Source organism: Coregonus lavaretus (assembly GCF_964263955.1).
Source record: "Coregonus lavaretus genome assembly, chromosome: 38".
Taxonomy (NCBI): domain Eukaryota; kingdom Metazoa; phylum Chordata; class Actinopteri; order Salmoniformes; family Salmonidae; genus Coregonus; species Coregonus lavaretus.
In genome coordinates, this window is record NC_140025.1 from 14165500 (window position 1) to 14190011 (window position 24512).

A 24512-nucleotide genomic window follows, 5' to 3' on the forward strand; every position below is an offset into this window, starting at 1 on the left:
CATATGAATGTGAGACACCTAGTAAATTATTAATGATAAGTTCCCACAAACACAACCACACAGACATTCCAAAAGTTGTACATTTTAAAGAATGGATACCTTAGATGAGTCATGGGGGCTAGCTAGCTACTACACAAGAGCCTTGCTGGGATTCAGTGTCCCTGTGTGTGAGGAAAAAGCCCTTTGAAACCGAAACACAACACAGCCCACCTGTATACCAAACAATATATTTTATTTGTCTTCCAACACCACAGCCCTGTACCAAATTCAATGGAGTCACAACATGACAATGCGTTAACACAGGAGAGGCAGGGACACAGAGACAACCTATTACCTCTTTTTCTGTTTAGTTTTTTGTGTGGCATTTTTGTAAACAATTTTTCTGCAAAATTCCATGGTCACCACCCCTCCAAGTAATCCAGACATGGTTAGGGCTGCTTCTTCTTTACTCTCCTCTATGTACTCCTAGCCTGGAAGGGTGAGATCAGAGGTTTTGCTTGCTGCCGTGTCCGTCTGTCCGTCAGGGCAGAGAGGGGTTTGAGGTGTGACAGACATCACCCCCACCCCCCTACCCACAACCGCATATCCAAATCTAAACCAGGCCTCATCAGCACCTCACTGCATATGCCCGAGAATCACCCCTCCTACAGAGTGTTTTTTTTTTACAATAAAAAAGAGAAAAGAAAACACTTTCTTTACAGTTAAATCATGTTTGTGCTTTTTTAATAATACTATTATCTGTATGAGGTCATCGTTTGGCATATTATACAGAGTAACAAAGGAAAACGCAGTTTTTAAAATACTTTCACCCCCTCTACATGGTAAACAGCATTTCGGAGTGGGAGTTGCAGCGACGTTTGGCTACCCCCCCCCCCCCTTTACAAATGAAGATGGGAAAACAAACTAGAAGTCACTAGTAAAATCCCTTTAACAACACAAATACAGTACACAAATACAAAGAGCATTGAATCTCTGGAGGGTAGTGATGAGATGAGCTGTAAACATACAGCCAAAAATGGTGCAACTCGAGACACAAAAAAAAACCTGTTACCTGCTTGTCTTTTCATTCAGTTCGTTGTGTTTTGAATCCTTTATTGTTCTTTACATTGAGTTGTTTGGCTGTTCTTATAACAACAGTACAGCTACGGACCTCTGGTACCGGGTCATCCTTTTAGTTTTTATGAAGAGGCCCATTTCCTATCCGTCCGTAGAACCCTGGAGCTTAGACTCGTCCCGTACATTCTACGTTTTCCCAAACAACAGAGAAAGGTCAGTCCCCTCTGAAATGGTGTACATCTGCCTTCCCCTCCATGGAACACGCTGCAGTTGCACCACCACACCCGGCAGACTGCTAAATCAGCCCAAAAGTGTCTCGGGATGTGTGTGATGTGTGTGTGAGTATGTGCCAGTGTGAATGTATGCGTCCCCAGTCGACACAACAACTGCCTAAGAGAGCACAAGTCTCATTTGTATTCCTTTGTTTGCGCAGGTTCTAGACTTCAGGTTCAAGACTCCAGGTTCTAGACTCGTGTGGGTTCCGAGTCAGGTCTTTAGTTTATACATGGCTGTAGCAGCTCAGAACATGAGGTTCCCGGGGTTTCCGGGACCAGGGTTGAAGCCCATGCCCATGTCCCCTGCCATGCCCCGAGGCCTCATCTGAGGCGGCATCATCATAGTCTGCTGGGGGCCACCCATGCCGTGGAGTGACATCATCATGTTGGGCGAGCCCACAGGGCCCGGGTGATTGTACATGGGGCCCCCCCTCTCTTTAACCTGCATCATCCCCGGCCCAGGTCCTCCCATCATGCCCGGCTGCTGCCCCGGCGACAGCATCCGGTGCTGGGGTCCCATCATGCCCTGGGGCATGAAGCCGGGGTGGCCCGGGTGTGGCTGCCGCATGGGATTGTGGCCAGGGTTCCCCATTGGCATGTCTTGGGGCCCCCCCATGTGGCCGGGGCCCGGCGGACCCCCCATCCCCTGCATGGGCATCCCCATCCTGGGGTTACCCTCCACCATCATCCCCTGCATCTGGGGAGGGAAGCCCTGGGGGCCGGAGGGGTGAGGTGGCTTCCCCCCCGGGCCGTCGCCACCGCGGGGGAAGTAGGACAGAGTCTGGCTGGGCTTTTCCGATGGGATAATCCGGGAGAGGTCAAACTCCGGCATTCCGGTGGCTCCCGTTCTCATGACCTCGTGGAGGTCGTTATCATTGTTGAACATGTTGAAGTCCTGTCCTCCTCCTGGGGTGTTGGGTTTACACATGCCGCCCGGATCCCTGCCGGGGCCCATGTTGCCCATTCTGCCCATGGGGCCCCCCTCCACCTGGAAGCCCATGCCGTGGGGGAAACCACCCTGGGGCCCAGGGCTGTTGTGGGGGAAGGGGACCTGGTGAGGAGGGGAGTGACCGGGGGGGAATCCCTGGCCTCGGTGGGGGAAGCCCATTCGGCCCTGAGGTATCATCTGAGGGTTGCCCATCCCTGGGTCCTGCCCGCCGGGCATCATCATGCCGTGGGGCCCCATCATGCCCGGCCCCATGGGCCCCTGGTGGGGTCCCCCCATGGGGTTGGGCGAGGGCATCTGGTTAGGCATGCCGTGGGAGAGCGGCTGGGAGCCCATAGTGTTCATGCCCATGGGGCTAAGAGCGGGCATGGGGCCTTGTGACGTGGGAGCCATCATGCGGTTGTGGCCCGGGTGGTGGTTCATTCCCATACCTATAGGAGGCAGCAGAGAGACAGGCAGGGTGAGATCACTACATTCAAACCATAAAACAAAGAACAAAAACAAATAAAATGGTTGGCATACACTTATGCCTTGGTATAGTGAAAGTTTTAGGCTCCAGGGGTGTGGGTAGAAGACAATTGCAAATGTATAAGTATTTATGATTTGTAATGTGTTTTAATGGAAAATGGCCTGGTCTAAACTGCTACCTCTCAGGTAAAGCTGTGTGTGTGCAAAATATAACTGCATGTCAGAGCTCTTACCAGACATGTTGTTCATGGGCGGCAGGTTCGGAGAGCGGGCGGGTGGCGAGTCGTCGTCCGAGCTCGCCACTGTCTTGATGGCGTCGTGGTAGAGGGGCGTGGAAGTGGGCATGGCGAACTTGGACATCCGTGACATCATGATGGACAGGGGGTTCTGGGATATCGTGGGCTCAGGGGGCAGGGCGTAGGGGCTGCCAGATGGAAGACTGGAAGCACTACTGGAAGGGGGAGCTGTGGGGGGGCCATTCCCTCCTGAAGGGGAGAGGGAGAGGAAGAGGAGAAGGGGAGAGAGAAGAGAGGGAGGATGAGGAGGAGAAGGGGAGAGGAGGAGGAGAAGGGGAGAGAGAAGAGAGGGAGAGGAGGAGGAGAAGGGGAGAGAGAAGAGAGGGATAGGAGGAGGAGAAGGGGAGAGAGAAGAGAGGGAGAGGAGGAGGAGGAGGGGAGAGAGAAGAGAGGGAGAGGAGGAGGAGGAGAAGGGGAGAGAGAAGAGAGGAAGAGGAGAAGGGGAGAGAGAAGAGAGGGAGAGGAGGAGGAGAAGGGGAGAGAGAAGAGAGGGAGAGGAGGAGGGGAGAGAGAAGAGAGGGAGAGGAGGAGGAGGAGAAGGGGAGAGAGAAGAGAGGAAGAGGAGAAGGGGAGAGAGAAGAGAGGGAGAGGAGGAGGAGGAGAAGGGGAGAGAGAAGAGAGGGAGAGGAGGAGGAGGAGGGGAGAGAGAAGAGAGGGAGAGGAGGAGGAGGAGAAGGGGAGAGAGGAGGAGGAGAAGGGGAGAGAGAAGAAAGTGAGAGGAGGAGGAGGAGAAGGGGAGAGAGAAGAGAGGAAGAGGAGAAGGGGAGAGAGAAGAGAGGAAGAGGAGAAGGGGAGAGAGAAGAGAGGAAGAGGAGAAGGGGAGAGAGAAGAGAGGGAGAGGAGGAGGAGAGAGAGAAGAGAGGGAGAGGAGGAGGAGAAGGGGAGAGAGAAGAGAGATTAGTTACATAAATATCCACTGTATCTTCTTATGCAGAGAACACGTAGGGCTGAATCCTAATTCAAGTCAAGCTTTCATAAAACATTTCCCATTGCCTGAGTCTGAGTTAAGTCAAGTCAAGATTCAGTCCATTAAGCACAATCTACTGAACTGAATTGATGGAAGGCTAACAGAGGAGAACATTCTGGGACTCACCTTGCTCCACGTTGCCCATCATGTTGGGTGAGGTCATGCTGAGCGGCGGCTGCTTGTTGTTCTGGGGGATGCCCGGGCTCTGCATGGGGGGCTTAGGGGACGACGTCCACCCTGGGGAGGGGGCCGGGAGCGAGGGCGACTTCATGTGGACGGGGGAGGCTCCGGCTGAACCCATCATGGGGGGAGACTTGATGGAGGCGGCCGCCGCAGCTGCAGCCACTGCCGCCGCCGAAGGCCCCTGGAGCATGCCGGCCAGCTGGGAGGGCGTCTGGGGGGACTTGAGGTTCCCAGAGGGCGAGCCCAGCATGGGGGACTGGACTTGCCTCAGCGTAGGGGACTTGAGGGGGTTGATATTGGGTGAGTTAGCCTGGCCACCCTGGATGTCCTGGGGACCCTTGCGGCCCCCCATGTTCCTCTGGTTGGGGGGCGGGCCCGGGTTGGGGGGCATGTGGCTGAGGCGACCGTTGCCGCCATGGTTGGGTCCTCGCTGGTCAGGGCCGAAGGGGGGTTCGCCTCTGGGGCCCCTAGGGTTCCCAGGCCCTGGCCCATGAGGCCCCATGCCTGGGAAGTGCCGGTTGGGGCCCATGTTGAAGTCCCCTGGGTGGTGCCCCTGGTCAGGAAAGGGAGGCCCCTGCATTATCTTCTGAGGGCCCATATTCTCTGGCATGGAGCCTCCTCTCATCTTCATCATCTCCTCGGGGCTCATGTTCATGGGAGGTTCCCCCCTCATCTTAGCCTGCATCATCTGGGGGTTGGGCCCCATGTTCATGTTCCCAGGGCCCATGCTGAACTCATGGCCCATGTCCCGGCCCAAGCCCTTGACAAACTCCATCCTGGAGGATGGGCTCATGGGGCCAACGTCGCCAGGCATTCTGGGAAACATCATGCCTCCTCCGTTAGGGCCATTGCCGGGGCCGTCCATTGGCCCCCGGGGGCCATTACCCCCCATCATCCTGTTCATCTCCATGATCATGCCCGGGGGCAGCCCCATGCCCTGCTTGTCACCCCCCATGCCCTGCTGGAACATGGCCTCCTGCACCGCCTGTGGGTTGGGGAACCTCTCCACCCGACCCCCTGGCCCTACAAACGGCCCCTGTCCGGGCGGAAAACCCCTGCCGTCGCCCATGTTGGGTCCCATGTCGTCGGGCCAGTTCATGCCGGTCCGGGGCCCCCTGGGGTTTGGGCCGCCCTCCATACCCGGGTTCATCATGCCGGGAGGGAAGCCGCCGGGCATCCTCTGCATGTGGGGGTGCATGGGGCCCCGGGGGCCCATGCTCATCTGCTCTGGGAAGTGCTCGGGGCCCCACATCTCCCCAGCCGAGTTCATCTGGTAGGGAGGCGGGGGCCCGCGCATCATGGGGCCCCGGGGGCCTTGTTGGTGCATCATCATGTCACCCATGGGCCCCCGGTGCTGCATCTGCTCCTGCTTTCTTTTCTTCTCCTCGTAGAACTCCTGCTGCAGCTTCAGCCATGCCATCTGCTCCGGGTTCATCCCTGTGTGATCCCCGTGCTCACCGCCGGGCCCTCCGTGAGAGTTCATATGTGGCCCAGGAGGCGGGGGCCCCAGATCGTCTGGGGAGAAGGGCATGTCTCTGAGGCCTCCGGGCCCAAACGGAGGGCCGTCCGGCCGGGGCCCCCCGGGGCCTCCAGGCTTCCCCAGGCTCTGGGACTGGGCCATCATGGCCTGGAGGGGGCCCTGCTCCCCTGGCTTCTTGGGCCCCCCCTCCATCATGCCGGGGTTGGACCCGGGGGGCCCGCCCGGGTTGCCTTGCCCCATGGCTACCATGTCTTTGAGGGAGAACTCCTTGTCGTCGGGGAAGAGCATGCGCTGGATGTCCCGGAGCGTCTGCAGGGAGCGCTCGCGGTGCTCCAGCTGCTCCTGGGACAGGCCCTCGGAGTTGTCCCCCATGCTGGACATCAGCTCGTGGGCCAGCTGCTGCTGCTGGGCCGTGAGTTTAGCGTCGGCCCCATTGGGAAGGTCCAGAGAGGGGAAGCCCTGTTGGGATGCCCCGGAGGGGGTCTGGTGGCCGGGTGTCCCTCCAGGGTTGCTGTTAGGGTCGTGGGGCGTGCCGTCCTGGGGGCTTCCGCTCTTAGAGTCCATGCCCCCAGAGGAGGCCCCGTCCTGGGGGAAGCTCCCAGGCTTGGCCCCCTGAGGCTGGGCTTCTGCTGGCTGCTGCTGGCCTGGTGGAGGTGCTTTGGAGGCCTGCTGGTGGTTCTGGTCGGAAGGGTGAGATGACTGCTGCTGGGGGGCTCCGCCCGGCTGCTTGGAGTCACCCCGAGGGGGTCCCATCTGATTATTCTACAACACAGGGTGAGAGCGAGAGAGGGGTTGGTGGGGTTACCAAAAGTTCCCGTTCACTGACTCTTACACATTAACAGACACTCAAAGCATGCCCGGTTGAATAATTAATATAGCTTTAGAAAATACATAATTATTTTGAGTTGGACCAATATCATAACATTATCCGAACCATGCTTAAAGTTTTAACATTATATTACCAGACCAACATGGGGCACAATGCAAATGGTCTGATAGGTTTTGATGATTCCCCAAATGTTATGAGAAATATTAAGCTAGTTAAAAGTAGTTTGTATTGAAGTGGGTTAGTCTTACCACAGGTAGATGGGGCTTGTTGCCCTTGGAGATGTTGTTCATGTGGAAGGCAATGATGTTGTCCGAGTGGCCTGTGAAGACCGCATCAGCCGCCCTGCAGACAGAGGGGCACACTTATGAGTAGGGGTGTGTGTGCGCATTTCAAACATGCTACAGGTGGAAGAGTCCCATTTCCAAATCAGATTAATAAATGAATCATTGAAGCCATATTGGCTCAATTGTGAACAATAACCACAGCAGACATTAAAAGGTCCAATGCAGACGTTTTTTTAAAATGTATTTCTGGGTAACAATTAGGTACCTTACTGTGATTGTTTTCAATTAAAATAGTCAAAAATAAACCAAAATTGCAAAGGGCAATTTCTCAAGCAAGAATTTAGCTAGGACTGTCTGGGAGTGGTCTTAGTTGGGAGTGGAAAACTGAAATGAGCTGTTATTGGCACAGAGGGTTGGAACTCTTATTGGTCTATTAACTAATTTACTGCATGTTGATATCATGGGCCTTTAAATCTACTTGGCATACTCCTTGGTTCACTTATCAAAATCACAGACGGGGAAAGGGAAGGCATCTATATACTCTATCCACCGACTGGTTTCAAATCAGCAATAACCACAAAGGACTCAAGACGATCAAAAACCATAATCACCCGTCTGCGAATAGGCCACAGCAGCCTCAATTACTCTCTCCAATTACTTCTTCCATTCATGTAGACTAGAGTGCAGAATCTGGAACACCTCCATTAGTCTCATCACATTCCAGCCAGGTAGGCGGCGGCAATGCACCCAATACTGGTATGCACACCACCATAAAACCCCAACGAAGAAGAAGGAGTCCTTCATTCACTGCAGCTCAAGGATCCAATCCTACAAAGCATGAGGTTAGGAGATGTCTAGGCCAATTTTTTATCACTAATTGTCTTTTGACTAATCAGATCAGCTCTTTTGCCAATAATTGGGCAAACATCAGAATTGGGATGCCTGTGTAAACACAGCCAATGTGCTCTGGGAGGGAGTTCAAGCAACTATACGCAGTAATAGCCAGTTGAACTACACAGGTGAACTAAACAGGTGATGAGAGCTCCATGGTTAGGGACAGGAGTGGCAGGGCTGGAATGGCCTCGTCATCTCTCCTCATCAATCTATCAAATGTATTTATAAAGCCCTTTTTACATCAGCAGATGTCACAAAGTGCTTATACAGAAACCCAGCCTAAAACCCCAAAGAGCAAGCAATGCAGATGTAAAAGCACAGTGGCTAGGAAAAACTCCCTAGAAATGCAGGAACTTAGGAAGAAACCTAGAGAGGAACCAGGATCTGAGGGGTGGCCATTTTCGTCCCCTTCTGGCTGTGCCAGGTGGAGAATATAAGACTACATGGTCATTAAAGCCAGATCGTTCTTCAAGACGTTCAAACGTTCAAAGATGACCAGCAGGGTCAAATAATAATCAGTGGTTATAGCGGGTGCTACAGGTCAGCACCTCGGGAGTAAATGTCAGTGGGCTTTCATAGCCGAGCATTCAGAGGTCGAGACAGGCAGAACACACTGAGCAGGGAGCTGGCTGGGCTACTCAGGGCAGACAAGAGGGGGGGGGGAGAGAGAGAGAGAGAGAGACATTGTTGTCATCCCCTGTCAATCAAATGGGACCACCCCACTAGGGGACAGCCCGGAGTTTGGGTGACCCTCTGTCATCACTCACAGCTAGTCTGTCAGTGACAGACAGAACACACTGACCAGGGGGCTGGCTAGGCTACTCAGGGCAGACAAGGGTGTGTGGAGTGTAAAGTGGGTGTGAGGAGGAGATGGTAGTGTACCGGTCAGAGACCCGGGAACTGGCTAGAGCTCTCCGAAGCGTCGGGAGGGAAGGGGCCAACACACCCCACACTAGGGTTTCCATCAGGTGACTTCACTTCATTTTTGAATGCATTCACTAGTCTCGACCCTTCTCCAGAAGTGTGAACTTGCACCCTCCTTGTCAGATATAAAAGCATCGGATTGGTCAAAGAAGCATTGGCCTGAGGGAGTTTCTGCCACTGTTATATCTAGAGAGAGAATTCAGTGTGTGGTATACTTTAAATGTACAGATCATGAACAATGACCAATCAACCATACAAACAAACAGCCAGAGCTAGCTTACTTGTTGGCCATCTCTGTGGTGAAGACGTACACGACCTTTGACCCGGGCTTGGGACCGCTGCCGCCCAGCTCCATGCTCTGCCCTCCAACGGCATTGTGTGTCGACGTGGCCGAGCTGAGCGAGTTGTTGGAGTCCAGAGGCTTCATCTCTGTCGAATTACAGTCTGGAGAGAGAAACAGAGAGTAGAGGTGAGAATGAGAGAACACTATGGACCAGACCATGATGTTCATAACCAATGGTGGCGTTCCAGGTTGTCTCCATTGTACATCTCAAAATATCGCTATACGTGGTTCCTAAAACGTTAAAACACCTCTCCGGGGGCGTTGTAAGATCTGATTTAATCTGTTCACTGCAATAAATACAACCTGGAACTATTCAGATGAGATATACAGTATTAAGCATCTCAGAGTAGGATTGCTGATCTAGGATCAGTTCTTGTCCATGTAATCTTATTCACTGTGATCTAAAACGCAAAACTGCTTCCTACCCTAAGACGCTTGACACATATGGCCCCAGACCATTTGGCCTGCGTAATCTTCTCAGCGCTATTTAGGAGGGCCATGGGGAGCCCTCATAGCAAATCACACTTCTGTTCCTTCCCAAGCCCAGTTCACTGGTCTGGTCCCAGATCTGTTTGCCTGCGTTAACACAGTTAGCCCAATTCTGATATTTTTTCCACTAATTGGTCTTTTGAGCTGATCTGATTGGTCAAATTATCAATTAGTGGAAAAAAGATCTGAATTGGGCTGCCTATGTAAACACTGCCAGAGTACCGTTTGTGGCAGTGACCATAGGAGTTGGTAAGACTGTACAAACAGATCTGGAACCAGTTGACCAGGCAGCTACAGTACTTACTAAAGAACCCTGGGTCTTCCTCGTCACTCTCGCCCCCAGAGCACCAGTCCGCTCCACTGTAGGGCTGCCGCCGCTCTGCTACACACAGCCTCTTGGCTCGGCTGCCCAACTCTACACCAGAGAGAGATGAAGGAGCTAAGTCAGACTAGTGTCAATCAAGCACAGCTATAAAGCTGTACTCAATACAATTTACTGATTTTGCCATGCACAAGTGAAGGTGTATTTCTTTAGATTCAGATCAGATATCAAACCTAAATCACCAATCCTTTAAGTTTTTTTTATTTTTTGCTTTACACGTATGCATTTTGTAATTGATCAACACATTTAGGCCTAGCTGGTGTTTGCGGATTTACAATAATGTGATGCAGCATTCATAGCCTGGTTCCAGAACTGGTTGTGCTGTCTTGCCAAATCCTATGGACAATGATGATATGAGTTGGCTGTAGAGCACAAACAGACCTGGGGCCAGGCTAGGCGACAGCATTAACACTTTACGACCAAATAACGTGTTGCCTATTCACTAGTTCAGATCAATGCTCTCAGCGGGCCAATGAGTAGAAGGAGACAAGCTGCCTGTGAGGCATGCGGAGTAAAGTGGGCGGTCCTGATTGATCTCTGAGAGAGAGAGCGAGAGGGGGGGGGAGGTGGAAATGTAAATTATTTAGCCTGGTGTCTTTTAAACAGACAACAACCACAGGGAGCACAGCGGGACACTGAGGGGTGGCCTGGGTCGTGTTCATGAGGCAAAACGTAGTGCAACGGAAAACAAAAACGAGCGTTCAAATAGTACAACCCCATTTCACTCCATTTTTTAGTGTTTTCTTCCATTTCGTGCCTACCAAATATGACCCTGTACCTTACCCCAAAGTCTCACATGTAGACAACTAAACATGCAAAAACGTGTCACACACAGTCACTAATTTACGATAGCATCTTAAACTTTAAAGGCCGGTTTCCCTGACCCAGAAGAAGCCTGATCCAATAAATCTCTATTTCAAGTACTTTTAGTCCAGGACTAGGCTTAATCTGCATCCCTACTTCAGCACCCTGTCTGCCAATGTATGTATACTTTAAAATGAAGTCAGTCTCACACATCACTATGAGTGTGCACTGTCGACAAACTAAACCACTCGCTTTCAGAACTGTAGAACCTTCTGTCCACACCACCAGCCCCAAACCTGTGGGCCCCTCCAGGCAAGCAGCTGTGAGCAGTGCACTGCAGGCCCCGAGGCATAGATCCTGAAAACTTTATGAGGTGGGATGGTGTGTGTGCGTGCACGCATGTGGTGTGTGTGTGTTAGCTGGAGATTGACATGATGGAGTGGAAGCTCCCTGCGCAGAATGATCCACATGCTACATCAACAGACGCACATGCCACAAACAAAATGGCCACTGGCACACACCTAAAGCATGTCAATTAAACCAACAATTACCTAACAATCTACATTAACACTAAGCAATCAAACTGATGTGTCCGGAGGGGTATTCTGGGAGTGTATTTTATTAATATACACTACACCCATTCACCATTTACTTGCCACACTAAAACTGGAACACAGCTGAGGACCCTTCTACAAATGATAGTAAAATATAAGGGTTGTCATTTTCATTCATCTATAAATATCTAGTTGTGGTAGGCTCATTATCAAAGAAAAATACAGTTCACATTTATATGATTTCATATATGAAAGTAGAATTAGATCCCGCTCAGTAACAGCAATCTCAGTAGTAACCACCAGAGGTCTCAGTGAAAGGGAAATACTAAGGGGAAAACGACTGGACACCCCCTCTAACACAGTGAGATGGTTTCTTCCAAGGCTCCAGCCCACACAGAGTTGTTTCCACCAGGAGATAAACGGGGGTGTGGATGTCTTAATGCAGCACCACAGCCAGCCCCGAGGAGGAACACACACACATATACACATACATACACACGCTCTCTCTTACTAGGAAGACAGCCACCAAGAATAGTGTGTCCTGGGGGCCATCGTGACATGCCAGATAAGCCTGGGAGCCATCTTATAAGGACACGACTCTACATCCGTCACAAATCACAGAGAGTAAAGCCCACACAGACAGAGCATAAATACACACCCACTGACACAAGCCCACTCAGACAACTCAATATCATGAGTTAATAATGCACACTTCAACATCCTAGACCTAGTCCTTGTATTTTGCCGGTATGAGTTCACCCCTCTGACTAGTTGATGTCCCAGCGGACCGTTAAGAAGAAGGTGCAACAGCAATGTGATGTTGAAGGTGAAAAAACAACACTGCTTTTCAACAGGAGCTTCTCACTATTTGGTATGAACAGTCATTTTCACTAGGGGCCATATTCTGCCTTGAGATTCTGGAGAAAATGACCTACTTGACATTAAGAGTTGCATGTGCATATCTTAACTCTGTCTTCCACATCAAAAGCCTTCTTTTAGGTTGACAGACTAAACCTGTTGATGGCTCCATCACTAGTTGTAGGGGAGGGCTCGGCCTTACCTTTCTGATCCCCCTCGTTGTTGGGCGTCCCTGTGTCACGCTGCTCAAACGACTCCACCGAAGTGCTTCTTTCCCTCTTCATTTTGCCCTTGGCCCCGTTGCCTGCATTCAGGCCTTGTCCGTTTTTTAGTCCCAGGCTCCCTACAGGCCCCTTAGGGCCTAGAGTCTTGGGGTCACAGGGCGAGGGCTGCGATTGGCTGCCAGCGCCCCCCGGTTTTCCCTGATTGGGCAGTTTTGAATCCATCTGGGCGGCGCTGGAGGGAGACATGACGGGTGGGGAGCGCACCATGGCCTCCTGCTTCTGTTTGGGACTGCTGATGGAGAGAAGAGACAACCAGGGTTAGTGGGGGAACATCAAACAATAAAAATACAGGAAAGCCAAAAGAAAGTCGTATCGCATGCGCTTAAACAGTAGAAAATAATACACCCATTCTGTACATCAAACCACCAACTGCCGTCATGATCAACAACACATGAGAAATCACAGAAGAGCCATTAATATTCTCTTACATAAACGTTCCAGCGAGAACAGACAGGCAAGTACTACAGCTGAGACTAGTTCCCAGAGGCTGAGAGAGGCACATGGCAGCTCCCCGCCCTGAGAAAGCGCCACTCTTAAATCAGCAGCTGGATCATGTTCATTAGGCACCAATACGTTCAAAAATGGACTGAAACAGGGAGGGACTCCCTGGACTTGTCCAATAAGAAACGCTTCTTTTCATTTTCCGTTGAAAACCTCTTAAAACATTTTCTGTTGCGTGCCCTAATGAACACAGCCCAGATCCTGGCCGGGGAGGCATGACGCATACAGGTGAGTGACTAATAAAAGGGTAAACACGGCCACCTCCAGTCCTCACCCTTTCTTTGTTGACAGAGTTGGGAACAGCAGGGGAGGTGGAGGGGGGTGTTAATATATAATCGGTGCCCTGTTAAAGTAGGCACTTAGTACACAGTTCCTGTGCTGGGCCGAAACCTAGAGACAGGAACACAACTCGCCCCATTGCCATGGAGACCAGTTACATATGGACAGGGGGCTGCTCTGTAGCCGACACGGTGAAGTCGGAGAAGAAACGGGATGTTGAACCTAACACAGGGAAGCACAACTGATGCGGAAGGGGTACTCTGACCAAAGATGGTGGATAAATGAAGATAGTTCACTCAGGCATTGAAAAATAATTGTCAGTTCCAGTACTTAACTGGATGTGTCTTCTATAGACACCAATGCAATAGCAGCTGGGTATGGTCTACTTAGTTCATGGACTTTCATTGAACCAGAAAATAAAAACAGCGAGTGGGGTGTCTCGCTTCCTCTTCAGTCGTTGGTCTGACCACACACTAATGTAGCTCGAGAACACTGCCAGAATCCATTGCTGGTGGTACAAGGTTTAGCATGACCACTGCACTGGGCTAAAAGTCCACCGACTGATTGAAAATAGTTGACTGGCAGTCACAGCACTCAATGGGAGTAACAACAAACCCCAAACAGGCCCCTACCAGGCCTCAGTCAATCCTCCATTTAAATGGAGCTTTCCTCTCCAGCTCTCCCTCTCCAGCTAGCAGTGAAACATAAGCCCTAGCACTCTTCTAAAAACCCAGCCAAAATGGCCTCGCAGCCAAAACCGGAGCTAATATGGATCCGAAGCCAAACGTTGAGCCAATATGGCCGGCGTGCCTACTGTGAGATGGGCCCCAGCGGGGCTCTGGCAGTGCAGCTGCAGCCTTTATACTAGCCCCAGAGGGCCTGAGTCAGCACAGGCCGGGCCGGGGTGGGCTGGCAGAGAGGCAGCTGCAGGGTGGAGACACTCATGTCACTGTTCCAGGGCTCACGCACAGCCAGGACCTGCTGCACTAGGTTAAGCTTTAACAGGCCAGAGTAGTTCACCAAGTCTGGTCGTCATGTAACCTCACACAGGATGCCAGATCTGCTAGATCTGAGCTCGCCTGGCCTCTTGGCAGGTTTAGGAGCGGAGGACTTAGATCCGACTACTAGACAGGATTCAATAAATACCACACTATAACTACAACACAGAATGGAGAGTCAGACGGCATGGCAGCCAACATGGTGGTCTTAATCAGAGAAGGACAAAGGGTTCGTTCTAGGTAGTCTTAATTGTAGAGACTATCCGATCTCATAACGCCTGGAGAAGTGTTAAACATCTCAATAACCACATTGAGGTGATACAGCAATCGCAAGAGATACGCAGCCCGATTGCTTTTGAGACAACGTGGAAGGCATCCAAACTCTTTCATTATGCAGTGGGACTGACAGGTTGTCAAGCAGGAATGTACAACCTGTGGCCCACGGGCGGAGCGGAGCATAATTTGTCCTTAAAGTTGAGGTGTACCCCTGTTTTAAAGAGCCAAGAGAGAGACATAATAGCAGACATGGACCTAGCTCACCTCTGCGTGTTAGCCGACGGGGAGTTCCTCACTTTGGGATTGCTGGAATGCATTGACGGCGATCCCAGGGAGACGGAGGGCGGAGTCAAGTGCAGGTGCGGGCTGGCCGAGGGTGTGGCCTTTGCCCGGGGGTTCCTATGGCCTGTGCTGGCGAGGGCGGAGTTAGGGGCGGGGTTGTGGTTATTAGAGGAGGGGTTAGTGCTGCTATTGGCTCGGCCACTGTCTGGGCCTGCCTCGTCCCGCTCCTTCTTGACGCGCTCTTTCCGGCTGAAGTTTCCTGCTGTGGCTGCTGCTCTTTCCTCTTGCACCTCCAGCATCATCTGGATGTCAGTAAGTGTGAGGTGTGTGTGTGTGTGAGAGAGTGTGTGTGTAAGTTTGTGTGTGCCTGGAGTCTCCTCAAGGAGCTCTCACAGTCCTTGGGCACACTGGTAAAGACAGGGGTGGAGGGAAGGAAAAAAGAAAACAGGAGAAAATGTTAAGAAACTTCACAACATGTGCATGTTAGTGACTTACAAAAGTTTTGGAACGCCACTGTTGTATCAGGCACCCCTGGCATGATCGAATCTTAGATGGTTCGCATCACTCAAAACTAGCAGGTGACATTGACAACTAACCAAATCATGACCGCTGACTTGGTTTGACTTTGCACCGCACCATAGCATTGGATACTGATGACCGGTCCACCAACTGACAGGACAACAGTATCTTAGACCAGGGGTTGAGAAACACAGACAGAGGCTCTGTTCGAATAGCCACACTAACATTCTACTAAGTATGCAATCCTAACTCATGGCTTCATCCTAAGTGGTATGCTAGTATGGATGGACGTAGAGGTCTATTTCTCCCCTCTGTAACCTTGTTTGGTGTGTCATCCTCCTTCCCTCCCCCAGTGCCCTTTTTCTCTGAATCACTATCATGAGACAGTTCCCTGTCCTCTGAGAACATGCATACCCAGACACCCTACCCCCCACAACAACAACCACATCCCTGCACGTGGAAATGAAGAATCCCAGCTTTTGTTACTGGCAGCATTCCAACTGGCACCCTATCCCCTATATAGTGCACTACTTTTGACTAGGGCCCATAGAGTTCTGGTCAAAAGTAGTGCACTATGTATGGAATAGGGTGCCATTTGGGATGCATCCACTGTACAGGCATGTGTATGTGAGAAGGAGCTAGTCTCCCGTGTGCACTGGTAAGCATGCTAGTTCTGGTTCGTGAATGAAGGCATAGGAGTGTGTGTGTGTGTGTGTGTGTGTGTGTGTGTGTGTGTGTGTGTGTGTTTGTGTGTGTGCATGCGCGTGGGTGTCAATGTGCGAATAAAACTATTTTTTAAGTATTGCTCACTCCCCTCAGGTAGGTATATGAGAAACTCCTCCATAAAGCTGCACTGTCAAGATAGCATAAAATATTCAGGATAGCTTCCAAGATACTCCGATGATGCAAGTGGTTCCATAAGCCCCCTCTGGCTAAAGGGTAGGATACTGAAACCAGTGAGAGAATCATCCAACTGAAACTAAAGGCTGAAACTTCGGCTTGGCCACAACCACTAAAACCCAATTCAACACTAGACTCACAATCAAAACCCAAAATTCGTTCAAAGATGAGCTAGAGTTTCTCAACTCTCAACCCCCCAAAAAAGCTAGTGTGACAGACAGTTGGCTGCCAGTGCATAAAATATTTGGTTCTTGCTTCTGAGATGACTAAAAAGGTTAAAGATGAGGTACACTACTCAAACAGCCCTCCTACCTTGACGTGCAAACTAAATTATATGTCAAATCTAAAATGTAGAGACAAGAGGACGGGATCGGACTCAAGAAACCAGGGTCCTATTCACTAGACATCAACCGGACCGAAACGGGGAGCGACTACCTGGACTTATAAGATAACCAATAAGAAACTCTTATTTTCGTTGCAAAATGTTTTCCGTTGCAAGACATACCTTGCTACGTTTAGCTATGGTGTGCACTAATGAATACGGCCCAGCAGTGGGAGCTGGGCTCTTCCACGTCTCAGCAGACGTAACGGGCTCGGTGTCGGAGTGTGTGAGTCAGGTTTTGTAGGTGTCCTGCTATATCTGACACCTCCGTGCCCTCCGGGGCATGCAGCGGGCCACATTACTCATGAGAAAAAAAATTGGTCATCAAAACCCAGAAAGAGAGGAGGAGGAGTCAGTTGGGAGGTTGTGAAAGAGAGGCGTGAGCTCACCAGTAGCCAGCCTTGACCAGCTCTACCTCTTCCATCGATGACTGAGGAAAAACAACAAAAACAGGGTTCTGTTCATTAGGGCACATCATCACAAAACATTTCTAAACGGCAGACACGTGGGCTTGGTGCGTCCATCAATTACGAATGTCAAGAGCTATATAACAGGGTTGTGTTCATTAGGGCAAACTGTTTCAAAACATTTTGCAACGGAAAACATAACATATCTTATTGGACAAGTTCAGATAGCACCTCCCCGCTTCACTGGAGCATTGGTCCATTTCGTGCCTAATGAACACAACCCAGGCCAGTTTCCTTAGGCAAGGCTTCTGCCCTCCTACCAAACACAGTATGTTCATGATATTCAAAAAGACACAGAGACCCGTGTCTGTATAAGGCCATGAAGGGTCTAAGAGAGAAAAAACGTTTTCCATTCCACCACTCGAGTGTGGTAAGCACCGGCAGAGGCACTGGAGTCAGTCGAGCTTCTGCGCCAGGGAGAGAAAGACAGAGACATTACGCTTCACTAACGAGCGTGCACCCACACTGTCGCCATGGCAACATCACTGGTGTCTGAATCTGAACGACTCCCAACAACAGCTCGGGAGTGTTTGAGCGCGCCGTGCCGCTCCACAGACAAGCACCCATCCCCACACACACACACACACACACAGGGAAACACACTGGGTAAGATACACACAGTGGGTTTTCAAATGATCTAGATCCTACACATTCATTTGAGACTAAATGGAAATCCCTTCAATAAGAAGATGCCTAAACACTGAATAGCCCAATTTGGTCACCTCAACATCCATCAGAAATCATGTAGAAGTAAAACTACACCATAGCATGCTGTGAATCAAAGCTGTCTGACTGAATGGGATGTGTGAATGCAGGCATGCAGGCTGCGTGTGAATGTGTGTGTTTACCCCAGGGGCAGAGGGAGACTAGGCAGCCTCCAGCACGGCCTTCAGGCCTGCGGGCGAAAGAGGCAGGGGGACCAAACCCCCCCCCCCACCAGCTTCACTCACACATTGACCGACCTCCCCACACACACACACACACACGCAGACTTCCCTCACAGAACCGACCAAAAAGTCCGGAATGCACCAGCGTTTCCTGCTCCCTCCCTTGGACTGTACTGTGAGATCTGGGATGGACTAAATAACGGGATGATGACACAGTTTAGCAGGCCCGCTGGTCCAGCGCCAGGTCAGGAGTACATAACAACCCCTGACTACAGAGAGAGTGGTGCAGCAGCAGCAGCATTTACTAGGTCGGGTCAGGTCGGGTCACAGTACCTTGGCTAATGCCCCTCTCTGCAATGGAGCAGAAAACAAGCCAAAATCGCTGACACTTTATTTGATGATGGTGAGAGAGAGAGTATGAGAAGGAGAGGGAAAGGAGGAGAGAGGCAAATGAGGGAGAAATAGACGTTTAGAGGGAGAAAGAGTAGAAGAGAAAGAAGATTAGAAAGAGAGAAAGAGGAAAAGTAGGAGGAGAGAGAGAGGAGGAGGAGGAGTAAGCGGAGGAGGAGGAGGAGTAACCGATAACTAGCCAGGTTCGTCTCAGTCTCATGATCATAGCAACTAATTGGAAGAATTTAAAAACGAACTATCAGCCCAGGTCAGCACAGTGCAACAACAGAGAGCCGTTCACAAAGATACAACAGAACAGACCCTCTCCAGCAGTCTGCTTTGCTGTGGTGCCACAGGGGCTCCATGCTAATGGCTAATGTGTCTTCTTAAACGCCTGTATGAACTGCAACTGCTTGTTGTTTACTCTAACAGCCTTCTCTGTGTAACTGTTTGTGTGAGTGAGAGAGGGGGGGAGAGACAGTCAATGAAAAAGAAAGAGAGCGAGCGAGAGAATGAGTCAGAGAGAGAGTCAACAAGAGGGAGGGGGAGAAAGAGGCAGCAGCAGAGAGAGAGAAACCATCCCCTCACATTTATTTATTTTTGCATTGCTGGAGGGCTGTGCAAAGCATTGCAACATCCCCTCTCTCAAAGAGCACTCATTTCCATACTCCCAGCAAGGAGATGAGCGCTCTCAAATTGACCTTGAAGAGGGCTCCAAATAAACCCGCTGCGAAGACACCAAAGCCTGTCTTTTATCCTACTGAATACCAGATAAACATCATGCAATTGTGTGAAGTATCCCCCTAGACGTCCTGCGTACTACAGAAATATCCTGAAAGGGGGGTGCTGGATAGAATTAGTCTAACCAACAAATCTCATAGAGTGCATGTAACCTGGCGGTTGTGCAATATGCAGGCATTAATGGAAAATGGAAAGTATGGATCCCAAATGACACTCTGATGTTTCACAAACACCGATCTCCATTTGCTGAAGGACCCATTTCTCTGGACCGCACAGCTGACACGCACACATAGGCTACACACACGTAGGCCCACACACACACCCTCTCTGTGTCCACCAGCATCTACCAGCCATATTATGTAAATTCCATTTTGAAGCAAAGCCACTACTGATCAGTGAGACTCTCTCCCCCTCCCTCCTGTAGTGAGGATATAGCCTATACTCCCCCTCTCTCTCTCGCCCTCCCCCTCTCTCTCTGTTGGGTCTGTGCTTGGCTGCCTGCAGGGACAAAGGCTCACATGCAAACGAAGCCTGGCCAAAATCTCAGGATTAAAGACTGCCGAGTCTCACCAGACACAGACCTGTGTGCATTTATCGCAAGCGGATGAGTACACACACACAAAACCCCACACATGCATACACCAGCATACTAAAACACACATACGCTTACAAAATGTACACACACAATTTATGATCAAAGAGTAGGAGAGCGCTACACACGGAGCAAAATGGGTTTTCTAAGCATTTCATCAGATTCAAGACAATCCTGGGTGGGTTCTTCTTCTTCTTAACACAGACAAGGCAAAGTCATTCTGCAACGCCTCGGTCTGTCTGTTTTCTGCCTGCCTGCAGGTCAGTCCATCCAACCTCCTCCCTGTCTGTCTGTCTGTCTGTCTACACTAGGCGGAAACCTTGGATTTCAGCTGATTTTACATCTGTAATGCTTTACAAACACACTCATATTTCAATAGAGGCCAGGGACATTAACTGTTTGGCTGCTAGCAGAAGTAGGGTAACATACATTATGATCCTCTTCCAAAGACAAACTAACATCACACCAATCCGTTATACTGGCTAACGTTTGCTGTCAGTCTTGACAAATGTAATCGGTGTCACCTCCATTCCCTGTGAACTTTAAAACCACTGTTTGCGCTCAAGGAGCAAGACACATGACACACACTCCTACGATACTCTAGCCAGGCTCAGTGTGTGTGTATGTAAAGGTTACTCACAGTCATTAACTGGCAGGGCTAAGATGAGATTGAAAACACTTCATTCAGAATGAGCCAGACATGAAAGCTAGAGATGGTTATGGCTACTCAAGAGTCTGAAACATCCTTTCAGATAGAAATTAGCATATTTTAATGTTTCACCAAGCCAAAAATAATAAATGGTGATTTGGGATTTTAAGAGCAGCTAATGCTATAATGCACCGCTAACTGATACAGTCTGTTTCCACTAGCATTGCTAACATGCTCCAAAAATGCTAGACAGGAGATTCTGGACATTGCTAAATAACCAACAAACAAACTATAAAAATCAAATCAAATTTTATTTGTCACATACATGTGTTTAGCAGATAATAATAAATAAAGACGAAAATAAACTCAAAACTTATTTTAAAGCTAACTATCCCTTTTAAGTCCAGGCGAGTATTACATACTCTGGGTTAAAAAAAATACTCCGATTTGGTTTAAGGAAGAAGGAGAAGGGAGGCTTTACTTCTGAACATACAGTTCTTTGTTGCCAATTTTCTTCTAGGAAATTGATTATGGTCGACGTCAGGGACTCATTCCAGGGAACTGCTGTTCTGTGCACAGGCAACTAGTTGTTGTTTTGAAATCACTATCCTCAAACTAAGTCCTTGTATTGCTTTCATAAAGGATGTCCAACTCACAGCGCATGCCTTGGAAAAAACTATATCTTGTGATATCTCTATTTTGCATTCGAATCTAGATACCCAGTAATCTGCAGGTGCCTTTGAGCCAATGTCACAGAAAGGGGCCGAAGCAAATGTTCATCTGAACCACTGACCGAATGACTGAGCTAACTACAGGGAGTAAGGTACAATGTACTGCCTCTAGTGTCTGTGCCTCAGGGACAAATCTGCTCTCTACCCACCACTTTCTCTCAGCCTCTACCTGTCCTCTCATCCAACATGTGCTGTTCACCCTCCTCTTCATTCCCCAGCTCTTGCTTCACCAGGCTAATGCTCACCCCCTCCTCCCTCTCAACCCCCTGCAGTCAAGCAGCTTGTGTGTGTGTGTGTGTGTGTGTGTGTGTAGCACTCACCATGTCCCTCTGTGTCACGATATAGCCGTGGCCATGTCTGCATTGCAATGGGCCGCACACGTCAAATCCCCAACGCTGCTGGAGACAAAGAGCGAGACATCATCACTCACCAAATCACAACAACACACTGTCCAACATGGCTGGCACGCAAACACAAGCTTAGCAGATAGAGCTACGGGTAGGCACTTGAGCAGATCCCCTTTTCGTGATACAATGCAACTCGGTTTAGCGGTATATAACAGCGCTAAGACAGCTAGTGGTTCAGTATAGCAGTAATGAGGACTATTTACATGTACCAATATACATGGGGGTGATAGGAATAGCATGAAGCAAACGCAAAGGGAAGACCATTAAAATGTCATTTAAACAATTCCATTTCATCATAATTTCTTTACCACATAACATGCAAACAGAACACCTCCACCGGATATTCTAATTGGTTTGTTAATTACATTTCCTAATAGTCTACCTGCTCGTAGCAGCACTCATTTCATTTAAACAGATTGAAATAAACAGTAACACATATCAAACTGTGGAATGAGGAGAGTGAAAAGAGCAAAGTGGCACTGCAGTTGTTGTCATATGACGTAACACATGCCCTGTTCAGAACACAATGATGTTCAGTCATGATGGATCAACGCCCATGTCAGATGATGTAATCCCCACTCTCTCCCACACACACGCTGGTGTGGACAAGAGTGTGTGTGTGGACAACAGTAGTGTGGCAGTTCAGCGTTCACCTTTCAGTGGGTGAGCTAATCTGCTTACAGTGGCTGGGGCCAGGGCCAAAATCTCATCAGCACTGCCAAAGAGGATCATCCGGAGCAGGTCAGCCCTAGCGCCAGCACACTCACTTAATTCCTCTAATCTGCACACGGTGTGTATGTAAGCCACATCTGCGTGCTTGAGTTTGCATGCAGTACGTCTGTGAAGAGGTGCAAGAGTGTTTGTGTACGTCTCTACAACGTGTGTGAGTGTCTGAGGCGTGAGTGTGCCTTGTCTGTGTCCAAACAAGCAATCCCCCACCACCAGGAGGTTCAGTTTGATGCCAAGGAGTAGCAGCCAGACACAAACTAACTTGAAACCAACATGAAACAACAGTATACCAGCCAGGCACACTTAATCAAGTATGAAAGTATTTGACCCAGGTCTGCTGTCCCTGCTTCTGGGTTAGACATCCCGATTGGCCCCAACACTGCCGGGGTCAGCTCATCACACCGTTAATAGGTCACAATATCTGCAGCCAATCGTGGTTTTAAGATGATCTACCAACAGCGCCGACTGAACAAATGTCCACAAAGCAGCAAGACGATCACAGAAAGCTATACCCAACCCATAGCCAAACGTTTCCTAGTGTGCTTGAAGTGAAATGTAAGAAATATAATTTGATGTAAATCAAAATGAAGACTCAGAAAGGATTGAGAAGGTTCTGTGTGAATACTTTGAAAATGCATCCTTCCTTTCACCCTTCCTTGAAGTAATCACTGATCTGACACGAGTAGATTGGTGAAAGCTATGCAACCTAGAGGGAGGAATGGAGGAAGAAAGGAAGCATTCTAAGAGGGAAGACAGACCAACACGAATGTCGGCGGTGGGCAACGGGTGGCCGTCCCACCGCCTCGAACCACAGAACATCGGACGTTATTATCTATTCATCTCTAGACGATCCTACATGTTGAATCAGCACTGTCCGTCGACACCAAGCAGGTGATCTACTGCGCACGGCCGACATTCGTGTTGGTCTGTATTCCCTCTAACAGTATTCAAACCGAGGCAGAGAAAAATAATGAGGGTGTATATGGGAAGAGTGAATGGGCTTTGGGATTTGATCTCAGGAGAGAGAGAGAGAGGGAGAGCTGTATCAGTAGAATGGTATCATTGATGAGCAGATGGGGAAAGAGAAAACATTAATGCAGAAAGCTGATGCACCACTCAGTGATACTATTCCACCATATCCATCATCACTCACAGCCCCATCAATGTGTGTGTGTGTGTGTGTGTGTACGTACATACGTTGAGTGTATGAGCATGTGTGTACGTTGCAAGTGTGCTTATGAGTGTGTGTGTGTTTATAGTGTACCGGGGGCTATCAGGCATCCCAGTCACAGGGGTTGCATTACGGCTTGACTGCGGCAGAGCAGAGGGGTAGAGAGGAGGGGTGTCACTGCATCGCTCATACCTAATGAGAGGAGCATGATCAGCAGATGTGCCTCTCTCTCTCAGACCCAACACCCACAAACACAGATCATAACTGAAATACTCAAACCTAACCCACTAAACTGATTGCTGTCCAAGCCCTACACAAGACAGGGCTTAGTGGTTAAGAGCGTTGTGCCAGTAACCGAAAGGTCGCTGGTTCTAATCCCCGAGCCAACTAGGTGAAAAATCTGTCGATGTGCCCTTGAGCAAGGCACTTAACCCTAATTGCTCCTGTAAGTCGCTCTGGATAAGAGCGTCTGCTAAATAATGTAAATGTAAATGTAAAAACATAAGTCTCAAAGACTCACACAGCTCACTAAACAGATTAAACTACTAGCAAACTAAAGCCCACATCCCACTAAAACTATTACCAACTAAAACCCTAACCTACAAATACCCCTCAACAGACAAGCAGACCCACAACAAACATTTTACCAACAAATCCAGTGGTAAACCTAACCCTGTGCAACACCCTCTGACATAGGGCTGTGACGATACAAGTATCGCAGTATTTTTTCCATGGCATAAATTAAAACACGTAGCAGACCAAACTCTTTGGTCCTTTAAAAACCTGCTGTATATAAAATATTGTGTCCTATAGCTTGGGAAATAAATAAAATGTGACTCTGGATGACAACATGTTTGTTTCCAACATTAGGGCTGTTTTCCTAAAGAAGTTAAAACCACGTTGTGTTTTGTTTCCTTGCCACGATACTAATGAGTAGTCCTGGCCCTACTCTGTATTACGCGCCAAATAGTTTTGAACTAGCCTGGTCCTGGATCTGTTTGTGCGGTTGCCTACTCCATTGTCATTCAGGGTTGCAAACTGGTCAGGGCCAAAAAAGGTGACCAAAAAGCTTTGCACAGAAACACATCTGTGTAAAAGGCAAGAGAATGTACCTATTTTAAGAGTGGGGTTGTCACAACACCAACATTTTACTAACGATGTGATACCAGGCCAAGTATCACGATAACGAGTACCCCACCCTTAGGAGACCTGTTCCCGTTTTCTATAAGTTTTGCACAAAAACTTGTCCCTGATATTCACATTAGGTCTATATGAAACCATCTTTAGCCTACTCG

General features: G+C 49.5%; 1 protein-coding gene across 1 annotated transcript in view; it reads right to left on the bottom strand.

The window, feature by feature from the left end:
• Positions 1-213: 213 nt before the first annotated feature.
• Positions 214-24512, bottom strand: part of LOC311112546 (B-cell CLL/lymphoma 9 protein-like) — a 33401-nt gene continuing 9102 nt past the window's right edge. Inside the window, exons 3-11 of the mRNA XM_084155682.1 lie at positions 21231-21308; positions 14635-15059; positions 12235-12548; positions 9739-9849; positions 8884-9046; positions 6749-6842; positions 4135-6433; positions 2979-3230; positions 214-2708 (exon numbers count right to left, since the gene is read on the bottom strand). Coding sequence (XP_084011808.1) covers positions 1576-2708; positions 2979-3230; positions 4135-6433; positions 6749-6842; positions 8884-9046; positions 9739-9849; positions 12235-12548; positions 14635-14954 — 4686 coding nt within the window. The 5' untranslated portion in view covers positions 14955-15059; positions 21231-21308 and the 3' untranslated portion in view covers positions 214-1575. The remainder of the gene's footprint in view (positions 2709-2978; positions 3231-4134; positions 6434-6748; positions 6843-8883; positions 9047-9738; positions 9850-12234; positions 12549-14634; positions 15060-21230; positions 21309-24512) is intronic.